This window comes from Patella vulgata, chromosome 5 (assembly GCF_932274485.2).
Source record: "Patella vulgata chromosome 5, xgPatVulg1.2, whole genome shotgun sequence".
NCBI lineage: Eukaryota > Metazoa > Mollusca > Gastropoda > Patellidae > Patella > Patella vulgata.
In genome coordinates this window covers 52,910,859-52,929,846 of record NC_065883.2, presented here as the reverse complement: position 1 = coordinate 52,929,846, position 18,988 = coordinate 52,910,859, and the positions used below count along the sequence as shown (strand labels likewise).

At 32.1% G+C, this 18,988-nt stretch overlaps 1 protein-coding gene across 2 annotated transcripts in view; it reads left to right on the top strand.

The window, feature by feature from the left end:
* LOC126820361 (annexin A6) overlaps positions 1 to 18,988 on the top strand; it is a 19,611-nt gene extending 623 nt beyond the window's left edge. Inside the window, exons 1-26 of one of the 2 annotated variants that reach the window (XM_050548260.2) lie at positions 139 to 260; positions 1,465 to 1,633; positions 2,399 to 2,552; positions 3,292 to 3,484; positions 3,867 to 3,975; positions 4,309 to 4,487; positions 6,352 to 6,517; positions 6,925 to 7,028; positions 7,136 to 7,211; positions 7,780 to 7,937; positions 8,364 to 8,445; positions 8,679 to 8,773; positions 9,005 to 9,118; positions 9,367 to 9,457; positions 9,982 to 10,308; positions 11,046 to 11,227; positions 11,785 to 11,863; positions 12,979 to 13,064; positions 13,894 to 13,975; positions 14,102 to 14,196; positions 14,780 to 14,893; positions 15,209 to 15,299; positions 15,806 to 16,132; positions 16,386 to 16,567; positions 17,194 to 17,267; positions 17,710 to 18,988. In XM_050548260.2, the coding sequence (XP_050404217.1) occupies positions 1,519 to 1,633; positions 2,399 to 2,552; positions 3,292 to 3,484; positions 3,867 to 3,975; positions 4,309 to 4,487; positions 6,352 to 6,517; positions 6,925 to 7,028; positions 7,136 to 7,211; positions 7,780 to 7,937; positions 8,364 to 8,445; positions 8,679 to 8,773; positions 9,005 to 9,118; positions 9,367 to 9,457; positions 9,982 to 10,308; positions 11,046 to 11,227; positions 11,785 to 11,863; positions 12,979 to 13,064; positions 13,894 to 13,975; positions 14,102 to 14,196; positions 14,780 to 14,893; positions 15,209 to 15,299; positions 15,806 to 16,132; positions 16,386 to 16,567; positions 17,194 to 17,267; position 17,710 (3,276 nt within the window). In that variant the 5' untranslated portion in view covers positions 139 to 260; positions 1,465 to 1,518 and the 3' untranslated portion in view covers positions 17,711 to 18,988. Of the gene's footprint in view, positions 1 to 138; positions 261 to 1,464; positions 1,634 to 2,398; positions 2,553 to 3,291; positions 3,485 to 3,866; positions 3,976 to 4,308; positions 4,488 to 6,351; positions 6,518 to 6,924; positions 7,029 to 7,135; positions 7,212 to 7,779; positions 7,938 to 8,363; positions 8,446 to 8,678; positions 8,774 to 9,004; positions 9,119 to 9,366; positions 9,458 to 9,981; positions 10,309 to 11,045; positions 11,228 to 11,784; positions 11,864 to 12,978; positions 13,065 to 13,893; positions 13,976 to 14,101; positions 14,197 to 14,779; positions 14,894 to 15,208; positions 15,300 to 15,805; positions 16,133 to 16,385; positions 16,568 to 17,193; positions 17,268 to 17,709 lie in introns of those variants that run through there. The other variant, XM_050548261.2, reaches the window with a different exon arrangement.

The window sequence follows — 18,988 nt, the reverse complement described above, 5'->3', positions numbered from 1 at the left end:
TAGAAACTCCAGAATCTCAATGATGAAAAGTCATATCCATATGATAGCTATTGCACCTTTGGTGTTCATTGACATGATACTGTTATTGATATTTTTAACACAACCCTGTTTGTCATTACTGTTGTATTATATCTTAACAGATTAGAAGATGCCCAGTGCCGGTGCCCTTTGTGCACCAGTAATAACTCCATTACGTGATCCATCAATTCAACTTCCAGCTAGTCATATTAATTCGTCTACTCACATAGCTTGTTCTACAGGTGGGATGCTTATTTCTTTTAAATTTTAAAAATATTTGTTTTACATTAAGAAGTCTGACATTTATTATGACTTGTGATTTGGTAACCTCCTCTAACATAGGCCTACATAATTTTTTTAATTTAATGTTTCTTTTTTTCTGTTTAATTATTTCGTGTATCTTATTACACCTGATGAACTCTACTACTAACTTACTAGGTATTTACGTCCGCTGACACCTCTATAGGGTGATATCGCAGACAGATGTTTACAAGAAAATGGATCATATGCAGTCATTGTTTTTTAAGGCGAGCAATCGCCCTCGAGCGCCTGCCGCTCACCTGAATGTCGACCGAGAGAAGGTTTTTTCACCTCCCCTTAAAATTGATAATCGCTCTTTTTTAAAAAGTCATCAGGGGTTTATTATCAGGTATGAAACCAGGAATGATTCCTCCCAAACATGCAGTTATTGATCTTCAGTTCAGAACCATTTCCCATACACACAACTAATCATTCACCTTTATATAAGATCACACTCCTTAATTCCTAAATCACTCTTCTTATTGAAACTGGGATAGCTTTTTTGTGGGAGTGATTTTTTCAATTTGTTGGTTAAGGAGAGCTTTTTTCGGCTCTCCTCTAAAATACAAACAACAACCACTGCATATCTTCGGTGAAGTGTCAAAAGGGTGTATCTAAGAATTTCTAAAGATTAAGAAAATAGAACCTTTTGCATTTCAAAATTTCAACAAATCAAGATACAACATTTGGACACATGATACCCAGAACAGTTCTAATTAGCGTAGAGATACACAGCTTAGACAGAAATGTGCATATTAATTGGGAGATTTTAAAAATGCAAAAAAGTGTATTTGACTAATTTCCAGAGATACACCCTTTTGAAACTTCACCGACGATATGTACAAAACTAGTTGAAAATGATGTCCAATAATGAGCACTCGGCTAGGACAGGTGTAAAAAGAGCCAAATGATACAGAAAACGGCTCATCACCATGACCCTAGAGGGGGACCCGATAATCAATGACACTACATGAATCTTTTAGTGTATTTTATTAAATTTCACGGGTTAAGCTTACTATGTATGCATCTTTCTGAAGATTGACTAATTTGTTATTCAGCTGTAAATAAATGTGCGATTTGAAATTAATTTTGTAAGACAGTAGTGATTGTTTAATCTAGCTGACCTTTTTCTTTCTGATCTTTCAGATTGTGTTGTTGTTTAAGTTTTTTTTTATGGTGATAAAAAGTTAAAAGATTAACATGCCTACAGTTAGAGGAGGACTCGATCCCCCAACCATTACCCCTTTAAAACCACCAACCCCAGACAGACCAAGTTCTTATGTTGATAATTATACTTATATAGAATTGAGCATAGGCAAGTGCAATGTCAATTATTTAGATCTTTTATTAATTAAATACTAAAAAACCTGTTATTTAAATATCTATTTCTTCTGTTTACTTAAAACCTCTGATCGTGATTTGTATTGTTTGGACAATGTCTAGTTTTTCACAGCATAGTCATTGCTAAAATGTACAGGACTCATATTGCTCATTTCAAATCTAATTAAAACTCTGTTCTATGTGATAGATCACCAGTCATACTATAACCTCAAGTCCACCAGAATCACACTTATTTGAACATAGGTTTTCTAAAATTATCATAATTCACCACAACACAAAATCCTATATAATATATATACTTATCAATATAGAAAATTTAAAATCTCTGTCTTAAAAAAAATTCAGATATCAATGTAGTACAACAAGAAATAAAAATAAAAAATAATTGATATCTGATTTTAATCAGTTTGTAAAAGATGGGGTTATCGAAAAGAAAGATTTATTTCTTACTTTATTTAATGTGAGCTTTAACTAATCACTTTCAGTCTATAATATTGGTTGTCTTGGTAATAAGAAATAAACTTTTATTTAACAATAAGGTTTCATTTTACACCTTGAAGGTATATATTATTAAACCCATTAATATGTTTTTGTCAGACGTTGTATAAGTGAACAAGTAAAACGTTTGAGAATAAATTACTGATCTTGTAAACCATATAATCTTTAAAACTAGACTTTCTACTCATTACGATTAAAATTTATAAAATCTTCATTTTAAGTAATTTATTCATCTTTTTAGATTCACCAAGTTGTAAAATATTTTTCACAACTGATGGAAGTAAACCATGTCCATTTCAACGTAAAATATCAGGCAAAGAATTAACATTCAAATATATTGCTCCATTTACTTTAAAACCAGGAAAGAGGGTATTAAAAGCAGTTTGTGTTAGCAGGTATATATAAAGTCAACAAATTTCTTTAATTGTATTTTGCTTGTATTACCTTGTTACTGTAAGTCTCTGAAAATACAGTTTATGATGTCTCATATTGATTAAGTGTGATACTAAAAGGTCCTGCAGACTTATGTTCAGTGAGTACTCATTCCACATACAAAGAGCTTACAATTACACATTGTCATCCAAATTTCTCTGAAGAGAATATTAATGATACCTTCAATGTAACACCGTTGAAAAAGGCAGTGGAGATTGCCCCTTATTTGATAGGTCACTTTTTGCCTGTAGTGTGACTAAGTGAGTGGGTTCATTTTCAGTGTTGGCCGAGGAAGTTCCTCAGGATTTCCCTTTGTCAGTGGTGTAGGAGGCACAAATCCTAGAGAATAAACTCTAAAGATGTAAAGAAATTGCTGACATAGGTTTATATTTTGAGCTGATCAATTTGACCCTGCTAGTGTTGGCAACGACCAATTGAAATTCCACTGCAGTCCAGTTTAATTGTCATTATACACTCTGGGGCTACTGGTTTATTATGAATCTTACTTCCATCTCCCTTGAGCATAACAAATCTTCGATTGGGGAATAAATATTTAATGGTTTATTGTACCTAGAAGTCAGTATACTGAAGGAGTTGAAAATTCATCAATTGATTTTAAATGGGAAATTTGATGAATCAAATCTTTGTCATTATTCTCAAATAAGGATATGTACTTAAATATATCATATTTTTATTTACTAGAGATGGGCTGCAAGAGAGTGTTGTTGTTACTAGGACATTTAATGTAGAAGACATTAATTCTACAACAGCTACAGAAAGTGATGGCTATGGTTACACTAGTCATAGTACCAGTAGTTTCTTCGATACATCTGACACAGATAATACACCAACCAGATCTCGTAGTCGCAGTAAATCTAAAAGAGGGAAACCTCTGGTAAATATTTCAACATTTGATTAATTAGATATATTTTACTGTAGATACCCGGCTACACTTGACAAATATACCCCTTATCGACTTTTATATGTATTAAAATAAAAAATTTGACATCCAGAAAGTATATTTTACCGAAACTGTCGCTCAACTTAAATACTTGCATAGCAAAATCAAACCACGTTTATTAGCCTTTCCCCATTGTATAAAATTATTTATACTATTCCAAATGCTTGTTAAATTTTTTTTTAAAGTCATAACTCCCATTCAAAATATATAATCATAAAGTCTAGAAAATTTCATCGATATAGAATCTTTCTATTGACGTTATCTGAGAGAAAATGCATAAATTGAATGGCATATATATGCATATGATTTTTAATAGTCAAGATCCAGTTCATTAAGGAAGTCTAAGAATGGACCTAAAGAAGCATGGGCGAGTAATGGTGATTCTGAAAGAGAATCTGGTGCATTTAATGATTATAATGAAGTGTGTAAGTATTTTATTGATTCATCAAGAGAGTTTGTAAACCAAAAATACTACAAAAATTGTTAGCTATGTAAATATCTCAAATAATATTAAAGTGGTATGAAATGTCGTAGAAAGAGATTGGCGCGATTGGTATGAGGGGTGCTAATTATAAAAGTAAGCAACAAATCTCAGGCATATTTAGACAAAATTGCTAAAATTTTGATTAAAAATTTTGAGAGTGGGAACAGTGATAAAAGAATATCTACTATTTTTTAAACTAATGACAAAGAATGTCCTAATTAATGCTTTTTTTTAAAAAAAAAGTTAATTTAATGTAAATTTTATTTCTTTAAAGCTATACCAGATGGACCCTTCAATCCTACAAACTATGCTGGTACACAGATAAATGTATGGGGTGCCCATCCTGGCTCATTACAAGGTTTAGATGGTACTAACGGTTTAGTAAATCTAGCAAATCAACCAAAACAGCCGTATCCGGTTCAATATGGCTACCTCACAGAACAGATGATACAGGTATATTTTCTTAATATAAGTACCAAAACTTCAGATGTAATGCTCATTAATTTCATTCAAACACCATGATTATGTTTTCCCCATTTAATAGGAATATTTTTTGATGCCCTAAATATCATTAGTGTTTTCCTGTATTTTGAAATCAAAGATATAGTATTGAAGATTTCAAATGTCAGTGAAGTAGATCTTTAGTGGCTGACATCAAGGCATGGACCCTTAGAAAGAGAGAGAGAGAAGTATTTCTGATTGTTATATTCTTATATACTATTCAAAAAAAGTAGGGGATATTTGATTTTTAAGTGTTATTAAAGTCACCTAATGAAACTGACGAAGAAACAAATGACAAAATGAAATGAAGTTCACATTCATCGATTTACTCCAAATGATCGTTAGACTAAGTAAGGCACAGACTGACCATTATAAGGGTAAAATGATACCCGGGGTCAAACAGCAAAGTTACCACAGCATCACAACCAAGTCAGTAACGGGTAAATCCTCCTCTGTTTGCCAAACAAGCATTGATCCGACGTGGCATACTCCTAATGAGACGTCTAAGGTCATTTTGGTCCAGATTGTCCCATTCCTGTTGCAACGCAGCAGCAAGTTCTTGGACATTGGCAGGACGTTGTTGACGTTGACGTAACCTCTGTCCCAGACATGCTCGATGGGGGAGAGGTCGGGACTCAGTGCTGGCCAAGGTAATGTGGTGATGTTCTGTTGTTGGAGGTAACCTGTAACTATCCTGGCCCTGTGACATCTTGCGTTGTCATCCTGGAAGATGAAACGGCGGCCATGACGTCGTGCGAACGGCACAACATGGACTGCCAAGATGTTGTCCCGGTAGTACTGGCCTGTAACACGCCCTGCAACAACATGTAAAGCCGTTCTTCCAGCAACAGTGATGCCTCCCCACACCATAACAGAACCACCCCCAAATCGATCATGTCTGATGACGTTAACGTCTTGGAAGCGCTCGTTTCGACGACGCCACACCCTCCTACGTCTGTCCAAAAAATCAACAGTGAACCTTGACTCATCTGAAAACATCACATTGCTCCAGTGTCGATTATCCCAGTGTTGACGATCCCTACACCAACGACGTCTTGCCTGAATGTGATGATCTCTCAAACAAGGGATCACGCGAGGACGTCGGGCGCGAAGGTGACCCCTATGCAGTCGATTCCGAATCGTCTGGCCACTCACTCTCACACCAGTGTCTGTTTGAAGACGAGCGCTGATCTGATTTGCTGTGATGACACGATTTCTCAAGGCCCAGTTACGGATAAATCGATCCTGGGCTTGAATTGTCGCCCTTGGTCGACCTGAGCGTGGTCTGTCCTGTACAGATTGTGTATCACGGTATCTGGACCATAGCCTGCTTATGACAGACTGAGAAACATTCATCGTCCATGCCACAACCGCCTGTGTTGTGCCGATCTGTAGCATGCCAAGGGCACGTAACCTTTCATTTTGGGTAAGCCGACGCATATCAAAATTTGTTTTCTGGTCACTAAAACAATTAAACTGATGTTTCCACCCTGGAATTCAATGCCACAATGACTGTAACATTCAAAGTCAGAGTCGTGCAAATCTTGGGTTGGACCCCCATGATGATCCCAAGCATCACCTGCATTCCATGCGGTAGCTATTGGTGCGTTTGGGCGTCACATGTAACTGGAAATGTTTCTTCTGTTAGGTTCTATAGTGACTTTTTTCGTAGTCATTTGCATATTTTAGTATTATGCCCCCAAAATCAAATATCCCCTACTTTTTTTGAATAGTATACATTTATATATAGCTGACAATGTCTCTTTTTTATTCTTTAGAAATATGATTTTAAGTTGAATTTTTTTTTGTTTCTCAGAATATGAAACCACATGATCCTAGTGTTACAGTTGGAGATTTAAGGAAACTTCTCAGTGAGCAGAATTCAAAACAAGTTACAGTTGCCCCTCCACCAGCTAAACCTGCCATAGAATATCAGCCTATTTATAAAGATCCTCCACTTAATGCTGTTAGTCCAGGAAATGGTTAGTTTCATATTCTAACAACAACATTGAACTTTTAAGTATAAGTCATAGTCAAGCCTTTAAAGAAAACCTCTCCTTGCTGTCATCCGTGGTAACTGCTTCGGATAGCAATTTGTGCTGTTCTCATTCATCATGCATTGGTAATGCATCAGTGCACAGTAGATTTTGGTAATATGATCACTAATAGTAATTACGTGAAAGGTAATTGTGTATATGTTCTGTAGTATGTATCGTAGATGGCTCGAAACTAAAAGATATGTGGAAGTGTAAATAGGAAATATTTGTCTTTTGGATATGGAATCAAAGCAGTTGATTTCTTCCATATTTTTGGAACAGTTAGGTCAATAACTGCACAATGTTTTAAGTCCCAGTAAATTTCATTTAAAAGATATCACTTTATATTTCAGGGGATTTTAAAGATAATATATTACACATCTATGCTCATTTACTGGAGAGAGCTAAGAAAAATTCTGACTTCAGATTAGCTATAGCAGAACCAAAAATTGGGAAGGTAAATTAAAAGCATCTAACAATAATTATTTAATCTTGTTACTCGTATAACAACAGATACTATTGTATTTCTGTGAATATATTTCATGATTCTGTGATTTATTTTAGGTACACGATGCAGAATTTAAAGATGAAGGAGATAGTTTCAAGTTAATGGTTGTTTTAACTAAACCTGGTGTAAAGCGTTAGTAGTTATTTATTAGATATCTCATTTACAATATTAATCAGATATGTCAATTAAGACAGAATGAGTAGGGTAATTATTTCTGAAAGATTGAAATCAGTACCGTATTGAAATATTAACCATTTCTTGTGGTGTCAAATGACCTTGATGAGTTACTGTTCATCTTAGTTATTTCCATACAGTGTACAATGAAGTAAATTTTATCCTATGGTCTCTTATTTCAATTTTCTGCTGTTGTTTATATTATACACAAGACCTCAGTCTTTTACACCATTCAAATGACCAGATGATTTTCTTGGCCAGATGCTTTGTCTGGCACAACTGACAAGCGGAAGCTGGGCTGGAAAATCCAATGCAAAATTTGGAATTCTTGATTATTTAGCCAGTCCCCACACTCAGCAGGCTATTGTGGCTGAATTTAGGAATGAATTCAATCCCTTTATTACATGAGACAAAGAATGAGGTTTGATTGTATGCGCTTCTCCCAATTTGGTTACCTATTTGAAATTATTGTATTTCTTAAGTTTGAACTTATGTTATTTATTTATTGATGTAATTTTGCTTTTAGCCGGTTCAGCAAAGAAACCTGTTGTTAATAAGAAGAAAACAACAGGAAGCTCGTCTGATTCTTCAACAAAAACTAAAACACAGCCGGTCAAACCACCTCCAGCTCCCGTTAAAAAGAAATCAAATCCATATTTTGATATGGAGACGGAAAATTTAAATGTAATTTATTTTTTATCACAGTATCTGTTTTTGCTTATTGCCTTTTGATGTGAATTAGTTTTGTAAATGTACAAAATGTACCTTTTGAAATTAGCCTTAAATGTGACATTTTCCCACAGCCTTGCATGAAAATGGGTAACTGTCATACATTGGCCAATCATTACTTTGAAAGGCTTTGAAATTTAACTTAAACACCCAGTTGTTCATAAAAGTTGAAGGCAGTATAGTGACAAAATTGTTAGCTTTCAAGCATGGAAAGTATTGTTAATTCGGCACAACTATCAACATACCTGACTTTATATGCAATTCCTGTCAGATCTTATAACTAATTAGTCCTAAAGTTAAGTTATGTATCACCGTAGCAAGTATCAGAAACATGGAGTTAGATGTAAAAACTTATTTTTATGTTATCCATTGTTTCTACAGACTGAAGGTACAGTTAAAGAGTATGCCAACTTTAATGCGGAACAAGATGCTGAAGTATTGAGAAAAGCCATGAAGGGATTAGGTAAATCAAACTTTTAAAAGTCCATTTGCTATCAACTGTTTGGAAATAGTATTTGTATGTATTTACAGCAATTGCCCTTTTGGTTATTTCTTCCATTGAGGGTTGTGGTCTAAGGGGAGATAATATGGACTTAGGGAACTATGGACAGTTATGTCCCTTTAATGCTTTTTTCTTCCATTATTGTGGTGTTGCACATGCTGTCAGTCTTAATATCTGTATTTTATTTATATTAGGTACTGATGAAGATGCCATTATTAATGTATTATGCTACAGATCTATTCCACAAAGACAAGAAATAGTTAAAACATTTAAAACTATGTTTGGAAAGGTAATTTATGATACCTTTTAGATAAAGTTTGGGGAATTCATTTAGCCTACTACTTTGCACATGGCAATTAAATTCTGGATAGTAAGCTGTGTTTTATCTAAACACTTATTTATTAAAACATTGCAGGTAAATCTTGACAGTAAACTTGGAAATCAATGCTTTTCTTTAAAACTAAAACAACGTCTTTTGACCAGACTTGTTGTACTTTTAAATTTTTTGTTATATTTGTAGGATTTAATAGATGAGTTGAAGAGTGAATTAAGTGGAAACTTTTCAGATACAATAAAATGTTTATGTATGGCTCCAGATGAATTTGATGCATATCAATTACGTAAAGCTATTAAGGTAAATACTATCTTAGTGTATTACTCTTCTTTGATTTATTCTGATATATTAAAGGCCCAGTATTCAAGAATAAACTACAACTATAAACTTTTAGCCATCTGTATTTCTATTTTATTCTTGAACATCGAGGTCAGGATTGTAAGCCTTATTTTTGTAAGATTTTAAATGGTCGTCGGCTTTCTGTTGCAGTGAATTTTTAAGCAATAAACTTTGATTAATATTTTCTATTTTTTTTTGGTGTTATTTAGGGTTTGGGTACAGATGAAGATGTTTTGATTGAGATATTATGTACGAGATCCAATGCTCAAATTCAAATCATCAAAAAAACATACAAGGAAAGTAAGTATGAAATATCTGATGTAAAAACCAGTGCTTAGACAGTGTTTTGCCCCTGGGTCTCCACCCTTCTTGAATATGACTGTTATATTTCAATAACACAGCATTTCATTATGTAGGATTTGAAATCGTGTGATAGACAAGATAACTCTGCATGGTTTGTGATTTTCATCAATTACATGCACTTCTGAGGCTGAATAATCAAGCCTAGTAACTCACTGAAGGCCCATTGTTTTTGAATATACATGACTATTTCTTGTAATAAGCTTTGTATTACCTCCTCAAAACTTAATTTTGACATATTTTTTGGACATAATTATGTACTGAATAAGATGATTAGCCCATAGGTAATAAATAAAATATTATAAAAATGGATCAGTAGGTCAGGTGTTGTAGCTGATGATCAGCATGTGAAGATATTTTCCTAGTGCATTAAAACAAAAAAAGGTGGATAATCAGACTGGTCCCTTTACACTTTCATCAGGAAATTAATACTTAAGAAGATTATGTTTATGTATTTTTTGCAGAGTACAATAAAGATCTAGAAAAAGATATAATAGGAGACACATCTGGACATTTTAAACGTCTGCTAGTAACATTAGTACAGGCTAATCGTAGTGATAGTAAGGAAGTTGATAGAAATAAAGCTCATCAAGATGCCCAGGCTTTATATCAAGCTGGAGAGAAGAAATGGGGAACAGACGAATCTAGATTCAATGTCATTCTAGGATCTCGTAGCTTTCCACAATTACGAGCTACCTTTGAGGAATATAAAAAGATCTCTAAGAAAGATATTGAACAAGTATTAAAGAGTGAGATGTCAGGAGATATTTTAAAAGGGTTGCTGACAATAGGTAAATAAATGAAGATTAAATTAATTTATCTTTAAATAGCAGCTTGAATATCTTTTATAATTAGATCTTTTCATTTTTTAATCAATACATAGTTGAATTATTTTGACGAAGTCTAAGAATACTATAATAATAATGATTCACTGAAAATATTTTCGGCTAAATGTTCATCCTCATCTTCAACTATTTTTGGTTTAAAATGTAAAGTGTGGTCTAAGGGGAGATAATATGAGTGTAAGGAAATATATACACAGTTACCTCCCTTCAGTGTCATTCCTCATACCATAGATCGTATTATGATAGTACAGTTCTATGCTCACACTAACTAAATAATCCATTGTACATTGGAACTAAGACTGATTTCAAGTCACAGGAATATTAAGATGTATTCAGTAATAATTATAGCAATAATACTGCTGTTTCAAACAACTAAGGATTTATGAATAATTTTACAAACATTACATGTTTTCTATGCATGGATCAAAAGGTTTAATTGTTAATTGCAAGGTTGTCATCTTGATTGATAGCTTATACAGAGAGTCTATTTAAAAGCTGTCATAATATTGTCATTTGATTAGCGTATCTTGAGGAGCCACCCCACCTCTTACAATATCTCACTAATTGTCCTATTCTGAACATTATATTGACTTGGATATCAGAACATAAAGAATCAGTATAGTCTAACTAGAAATAGACAAATTTATAATTGAGTAGAACTATTTCCTTTTTTTTTTATATAGTTAGATGTATAAAGAATAGAACGAGTCATTTTGCTCGTCAAATACAGAAGACAATGAAAGGTCTAGGTACTGATGATGAAACATTAGTTCGTGTTGTGGTATCTAGATGTGAGACAGATATGGTTCAAATTAAAGAAGAATTTGAAAAATTGACAGGACAGACTTTAGAACAGTATATTACAGTAGGTAGAATCTAGTAACTCAGAATTACCCTAGCTAAATTGGTCAGTTAGTTTTGTGATTTATATATTCAGAATTAATTTTCTAAAGAACAACAGTTAAAGCCCAAACATGCTAGAATAGAATTTAAATCAAATAAATTTCATTCAAACATTATTCAATTAGAGCAATTCTAAGTTAATATATTGCCATTTATAGGTTTACATTATTTTTACATCGCTGTCTTAAACAATTATACACGTAATGATAATTCTGATCTTTTTTGTACGAGACAAGCTATCACATTTTTTGAATGAAAGTTTTTCATTACTCAGAGGTGCTCCATTATATAATAACAAGAGCCTTTACATACCAGTATTTTGAACTAGGAGATGTATGTAAACGTTTTGCCTTTAAACTATGGTATATGTTTTAACTTCAATCCTTAAAATAAATGCCCCCTTCTCAGGGTCATTTCAGACTTGATACATATACATATATATTGTTATTATCAAACTTGATACAGATATATTGTTATTATCAGACTCGATACAGATATATTGTTATTTTGTTTTTGTAGGATGATATATCAGGAGATTATCAGAAGGCCATATTATCTTTAGTTACTGGAGGAGATCCACCTGATACTGCTAGTAAATGTAAGATATAATATATAAACCATAATTATTGTATATATCTCTTGTACAGCATTTCCTTAAAATTATGTGTAATGTCTAATAATGTAATGTACTTCTTATTGTATTATATGTGTTAAAGGGACTTAAACTGATGATCACTATTTGCATTTTTCAGACAATATCTAACTTTTTACTGCTTAATCCACACTAAAATGTGCTCAAATTGATTATCATGCTTAGATATCTTACAATAAGAGGACCAACAATAATTTCAAAAGACACTACTTGCCAAAAACAATAATGGCTACTTTCAATTTCATGAAAACATTTTTTCAAGAATCTACAAAATTTTCACTCTCAATATTATATTTTTTTATTCAGAAATACTGCAACTAGATAAAAATTCACAAAAAGTGAATTTTGTAAATTCCAGATATGGAAATAGTTGAAATTTAAAATGTACATTAATTTCTTGTTTTTTGTGTGTGTTTTGTTCCTTTTGTATTTTTAATTTTGTGAAAATGCTTTGATAATAATAGTATTTTGATATGCCTTTTTAACAGGAGAAGTGGACTTCTTCATTTTTGTAGTTAATTGTTAAACTTATGTAGGTCTCTCTTCTTACTATAATTCTTTGTTCTGTTATTAATAATTGTATGCATTATGTTTTTGTTGAATGTTCCTTGGTAGTCGCGTTGGCTCTGTAAGGGGCTGGAAAAGAATAGCGTCTAGTTGTATGGGACACTGCAGCGTGCATGTAAAAAAAACCATGACAATTGGAATTCAATTGCTGTCTGGCCAATTTCCCTCATAGCACATGTATTGTGTATGCCCATCTTCATAAGCCTGGTTTGAACAGAAAAGAAGGATGTTAAAACTCATTTTATTTTTTCTTTCATATCATGTGGCTTTTATTTTTCATCAGTATTATTCATTGTGTTTTATGCTATGTATGTATTCTTAATACTATACTAACACTAACAGTTCTCTAATGTCTTTCTTTGTTAATACTAATACAATTTAATAAACATTTTACTCAATTAGTTTTAGTTTTTTAATTTTATGTTCATCATCAAAATCAATGAAATTTAACAGATGAAAACCGAAAATTAAAGAAAGGTCATGTTATATTTTAGCGGGTAAAGGTTTTGTTGAAGCTGTAAAAAATAAAACAGATGAACAATTAGATGAAGAAGTTCGACTGGAGACAGAACCTAAACAGGTAAAATATTAATAGAATTTTGAATTATATTTAAATCAATTTAAATACACGTAATAGTGTCCAATTTCCAATTTTCACATGCTGAGTAGGTTCAAAACCAATGTTTCCGAAAAATTAATCTTGAAAAGTTAGTTGTGAAACGTAATAGATTTCGATAGAAATAATATTTAGTTAAAATCTGACTTCGATAAAATCAATATTTAGTTAAATCTGACTTGGATAGAAACAATGTTTAGTGATATCTGACTTGGATAGAATTAATATTTAGTTAAATCTGACATGGATAGAATTAATATTTAGTTAAATCTTGTTTAGAAAATATTTTATTTCATGTACGACATTAGTATATAGTATACTTATGTCGTACACGAAATAAAATATTGTATATAGGCTATACCTGTTTCCCAATCCCTATCCAGATACAAATCTGAATAAAATATTGTTTACAAATAGAAAAAAATATATACAGTCTGAAGCTTACATGTATATTAATTCGTTAAATCTGACTTGGGTAGAATACTTAGTTAAAATCTGACTTGGATACAATCAATATTTAGTTGGATAGAATTGATATTTTATTATATCTGACCTTGAATATGTCAGTTTGGTCCTTTGGGTTCCTTAGTAAACGGTCTGGTCTATGAGATAATTTTCATAGAATCGGTTCAATTTCCGAGGCAGTAATTGTTGTCCAAAAGTCAGAGTTTCTGGATATCTGGCAATTAGAAATACCGATCTTCATTGTTATATGGAAAATGTAAAGGTCAAATAAATGGCTATCTACACTGCAACAGTGGTACTATTTTTATGATTTTTTTGCATATTTTAGGAAGATCCAACTCTTAAACCTTTTGATGGTTTTAATGCTGAAACTGATTGTGAAGTTTTAAGGAAAGCAATGAAAGGATTTGGTAAGTTATTATAGTCTTATTTTTCAGATTAATGTGTATCCAAATTAAATTTATTAAAGATTGTGTGCATTTATTGATAGATGGGATAGAAAACGTATAATAATCATATTTTTGTGTACATTTCAGGAACTGATGAAAAGGCTATTTTAGATGTTTTACCTAAAAGATCATTTGAACAAAGAGCAGAAATAGCCAAAACATTTAAAACTATGTTTGGCAAGGTAGCTAATTACATTGTATTAGTTAAACTCTTACATTTTATAAATTAAAGCCATTGTTATGAACTGATCATTGAGTTAAACGTGGTATCAGGTGTTTTTTCTTCAACAGTATGAATACTATGTCTGGTACATAACATCTGTCACATCTAGCACCAACACAAATACATTATATCCCAAGGCCAGAATATTAAATTCTGTTCGAAATTTACAAAGATATGATGAATTTAAATTTTGGTAACATTTGGCATCCTGCTGTAGACAATATAGATAGCCCAGCACCACTTATAAGAGTTAGGTAAAGTCTTTTGATGGTACTCTTTTTAACCTGTTAAGTGCGTAGATCGTTATATAACATCCTGGACAACTGCCACTCACTGTGTGTAGGGCGTAATATAACGCCTTGGAGGTATTTTCCCCAACCTATTCTTAGAACATAGTACATAGTTCTTCGTCACTTCGTCAAATTAATTACACAATAGGGGGTAGTTAACGTTTTAAAAACGTCACGCTTAACTTGTTAACGTGATTGAATCCAAAGCCAGGCATTAAGATTTTACTAGACAGGATATTTTTTGTTTTTCAGGATTTAGAAGCTGAGTTAAAGAGTGAATTAAGTGGAAATTTTAAAACTATTTGTACAGGTTTATTATATGGTAGTGCAGACTTTGATGCTAAACAACTTAATAAAGCTATTAAGGTAATAGTCTGTTTATATTTCTAATTATATTTCTGTTATATATTTGGTTATTGTCAGTAGAAGCATACAATAACAGTGTATTGTAAAATGTTTTATTGCTTTGTGTATGCTAATGATTATAATAACAATTCCTTAGATATTTGGATGTGTCGAGAAAGTTGGGTGCTACTTTCACAAAGACCATAAGAATTAAGCAATTACTGTTCATGCATTATATTAATAATTATAGAAAACAAGAATTTTTTGTTTCAAAATGTTTATATTGTATACTTCAATTTTTGTTTTGTCCATGTTGAATACTATTGATATTTTCAGGGTCTAGGAACAGATGAGAAGGTTTTAGTAGAGATTATATGTACCAGAACTAACGAACAACTTAAAGCTATTAAAGACAGTTATAAAACATGTAAGATATAATAATCTCCAGAATTTTGAAGGAAATTAGGCTTGTGTTGTGCCTTTCCATTTTGTCCAGGAAGCGTATGTCAAATACAGTAAATAGATAAGATCACTCACTGGGGAACCCTTCCATCTTGCCTGGATGTAGTTTTGTGTAATACAATGAAATGTGGATGCTGGATATTTGGAATATGGAAAGGATCTGGCTTGGGTTTCCTCCCCCAAGAAAATTTTGAAAAATTGGGCAGTCAGTAGTGATTACCTTAATCAAAAAAAAAAAAAAAAAAAAAAATTTACACTTTCATAGAAATAGAATAATAAGTACAATTTTATACTGGTATTCCTCTAGGTTATCCACTACTTTTGTAATTGGAGTCAAGATCTTTTCTTTGATATTGGAAACATCCTGGTTTTCTTTAAAGATTACATTACATTTCAACTTGTAGTTTGTTATTCATATATAAACTAACACAAACTTAATCACAGTGTTTCATTTTTATTTTCTAATCTTAGTGTTTTCGAAAGACTTAGAAAAGGATGTAGTAGGTGATACTTCCGGTAATTTTAAACGTATATTAGTGTCAATATTACAAGCTAATAGAGATGAAAGTACCACCTTTGATAGAAACAAGGCTAAACAAGATGCTCAAGCCCTTCATGATGCAGGAGAGAAGAAATGGGGAACTGATGAATCACGGTTTAATGTTATAATAGCATCTCGAAGTTATGCACAATTACGAGCAACATTCCAAGAATACGCTAAGCTAGCCAATAATGATATTGATGATGTCATCAAGAGTGAAATGTCTGGTGATCTAAAAGAAAGCATGTTAGCTATTGGTAAGTTTAATAGGGGTTATGTTATGGACACATGATGATAGAAATATTGAATCCTGTCAACATAGTTCTAAGATAAAAAAAAATTGGATTAAAAGCAAGCCAAGACAAGTTTGAAAACCTGATCTTAAAAATGTATCAATACAAAGAATTGCCCTTAGAGTCTTTGTTTATATTACTTATATTGTGGTATGTGATGTAAGAATATCAGAATATGAAATGGTTATCCATAATTATATTCACTATTCAATTTCAGTAAGATGTATACGTAATAAAGCAGCATATTTTGCGAGTGAGTTATATCGATCTATGAAAGGTCTAGGTACTGATGATGATACATTGGTTAGAATTGTGGTGTCACGATGTGAAGTAGACATGGTACAAATTAAAGAAGAATTTCAAAAGAACTATAAACAAACGTTAGGAATGTTTATACAAGTAAGTACCCCCTATTTCCTTTAAGGGAGCCGTGGTGGCCCAGTGAGTAAGAAGCTGGCTCGCTAATTTTGAGACTGGGTTGGTTCCCGATGTTGGCCATGAAAGTTTCTCAGGATTTTTCAGCGTGGTTTCCCCTTGTCAGTGGTGCAGAATGGAGGGCCTGATAAGGCATGGAACAGTGTCTAGTCATTTGGATGGGACAAAAAAACGAGGTCCCATGTACACATTGGCATGCACGTAACCCTTGACAGTTGGGATTCGAAATAAGAGTAGGTCGTAGTGCCGCTGTCCAGGCACAATTTTCCTGATTGTACACTGTATGGCATATGCCCATTTTCATTAACCCATGCGGTGCAGTAAAGCACTATGTTAAACCCTTTTCATTTTATTATTTATTTCTTTTAAAGTTTGATATTTTAATTTAGGTACAATAATTAAATATATTTTAAAATGAGCAGCATAAAAAGATTTAATAAATAGCTACTGGCCGGTACATTAAAACAAATTGTAATTAGAGAACTGGTATCAAGAAGTACAAAGTATGACCATACCCTGCCTTGTGGTGTTAAAAGGATATATTGTGTAACAATGTTAGACATGTATTAAAATCATATGTTTTTTGATAGGATGATACATCAGGAGATTATAGAAAAGCGTTGCTAATTCTTATTGGTGAAGAAAAAATGATCAAAAAGAAATAGTAAGTATCTTCATGATGAATATTGGGGTAGCAGGGAATTTGCAAATTATTTGTCAACCATTTATAGGTGAAAGTCCATCTAGATTCAGATAATTGCATAGGACTTACATAAAGGTTTCTTAAAGGATTCCACACAGAATTTAGTTTAAGTCATCAAAATATATCCGGAAAGGCTCAGTTGTCCATTATAAATTTGCTGACCTATTGCTCACATCTTAAATTCTTCTCTGAGGTCCTTAGGCATTTATAGACAATTTTCAAATTTGGAAGAACAATTGATAATTAAATGCTAATTCTTCAAATTTGGGTGTTTAATAAGAAAGAATTGATAACTAAAAGCCCATTCATCAAATTTGCAGGGTTACTATGGAAGAATTGTTAACTAAATGCTCATTCATCAAATTTGAGGGGTTATACTCATACTATATATTTTTTATTTCAGAATGAGATGTAATTATTTGATATTTAAAAGAAATATTTTGTAATTTTACCATGTAGCAGCAAGCTAGTATATATATTGCATATATGAACTATATTATTAAATGGTCTAAATTTTATCACATTTCTTCTTATTTATAATTATTAAATAGATCACAACGTTTATGTAATCAGACTCTTCTTGTGCCTTGTATTTGTCTAATGGTCTAGAATGCTATTGATATTTTTGTTGTTGCAAATATTAATGTATATTTACTGGATGTCTCACTTTACTTCCATTTATTATCATGAAACAGCAAAAGTGTTAGTTGATAACCTATAGATATTATTTTTTTTTTTTTGTTTCTGTTCTCATTCAAACTTTATTCTACCATAATCATGACTTAAAAAGATTGAAGAGACTGGCGAAATACCATAGTGGTCCCAGCGAATAAAAAGCATTTTAAGGCAAAATTAGGTTATTTTCAGAGGATAATCATAGATATTTCTTGCTAAGGTACTGTACTATTTTCGGTAATTATTTATAAAATTTAGGAAAACATTTTACATCCTTCCTATACTCTGTGAACAAAACCGTTATTTCTGGTATAACAATGGTCTCGCTATGAAAAAAGCACACAAAACAGCCTTAACCCCTAGTGTTATGTTTTATACATGTATCATTTACATTTATATGTATAATTTTGTCTGTGATAAATATTTTAATATTTGTATTTGATTTATATTAACTTTGTAATTTATTTCAATAATTCCATCCAAAATTTTTAGAAAATATATTACTTATATTAAATCTATAATCTACATATTGTATATCTAGATTTTACCCTTAATCCATGACATGATTATTAGTTTATACTGTCAATTATAATTTTGTTAGAAACTATATGTACTTCTATATAAAGTTTATATGGTATTGTTATATAAGATCCTATATATCTTAGAAATAAAATGTTCAACTTCAATAAAATATTTGGTAAAAATAAGTGTGCCTAATACACCGGAAAATACCGTATTAGTGTCCTTGTCAGTTTTGAAATGGAGGTTCAACATCCTACTTTTCTGCACTGACTGGGCTAATGAAGATGGGCATGTCGTGTGCTACGAGGGGAATTTCCCCAGACTGATGTTCTACTACTTTGTCTTATTTCGAATTCCAACTGTCAATTAAGATTGAGTTCTTCCTTATGACCCCCTAAAAATCTAACAAGAATAAGTAATTGTGGATTGACAGGATGATAAATGACCACATTAAAATGTGAGTGTTAGTAATTGATAAGGTGCCA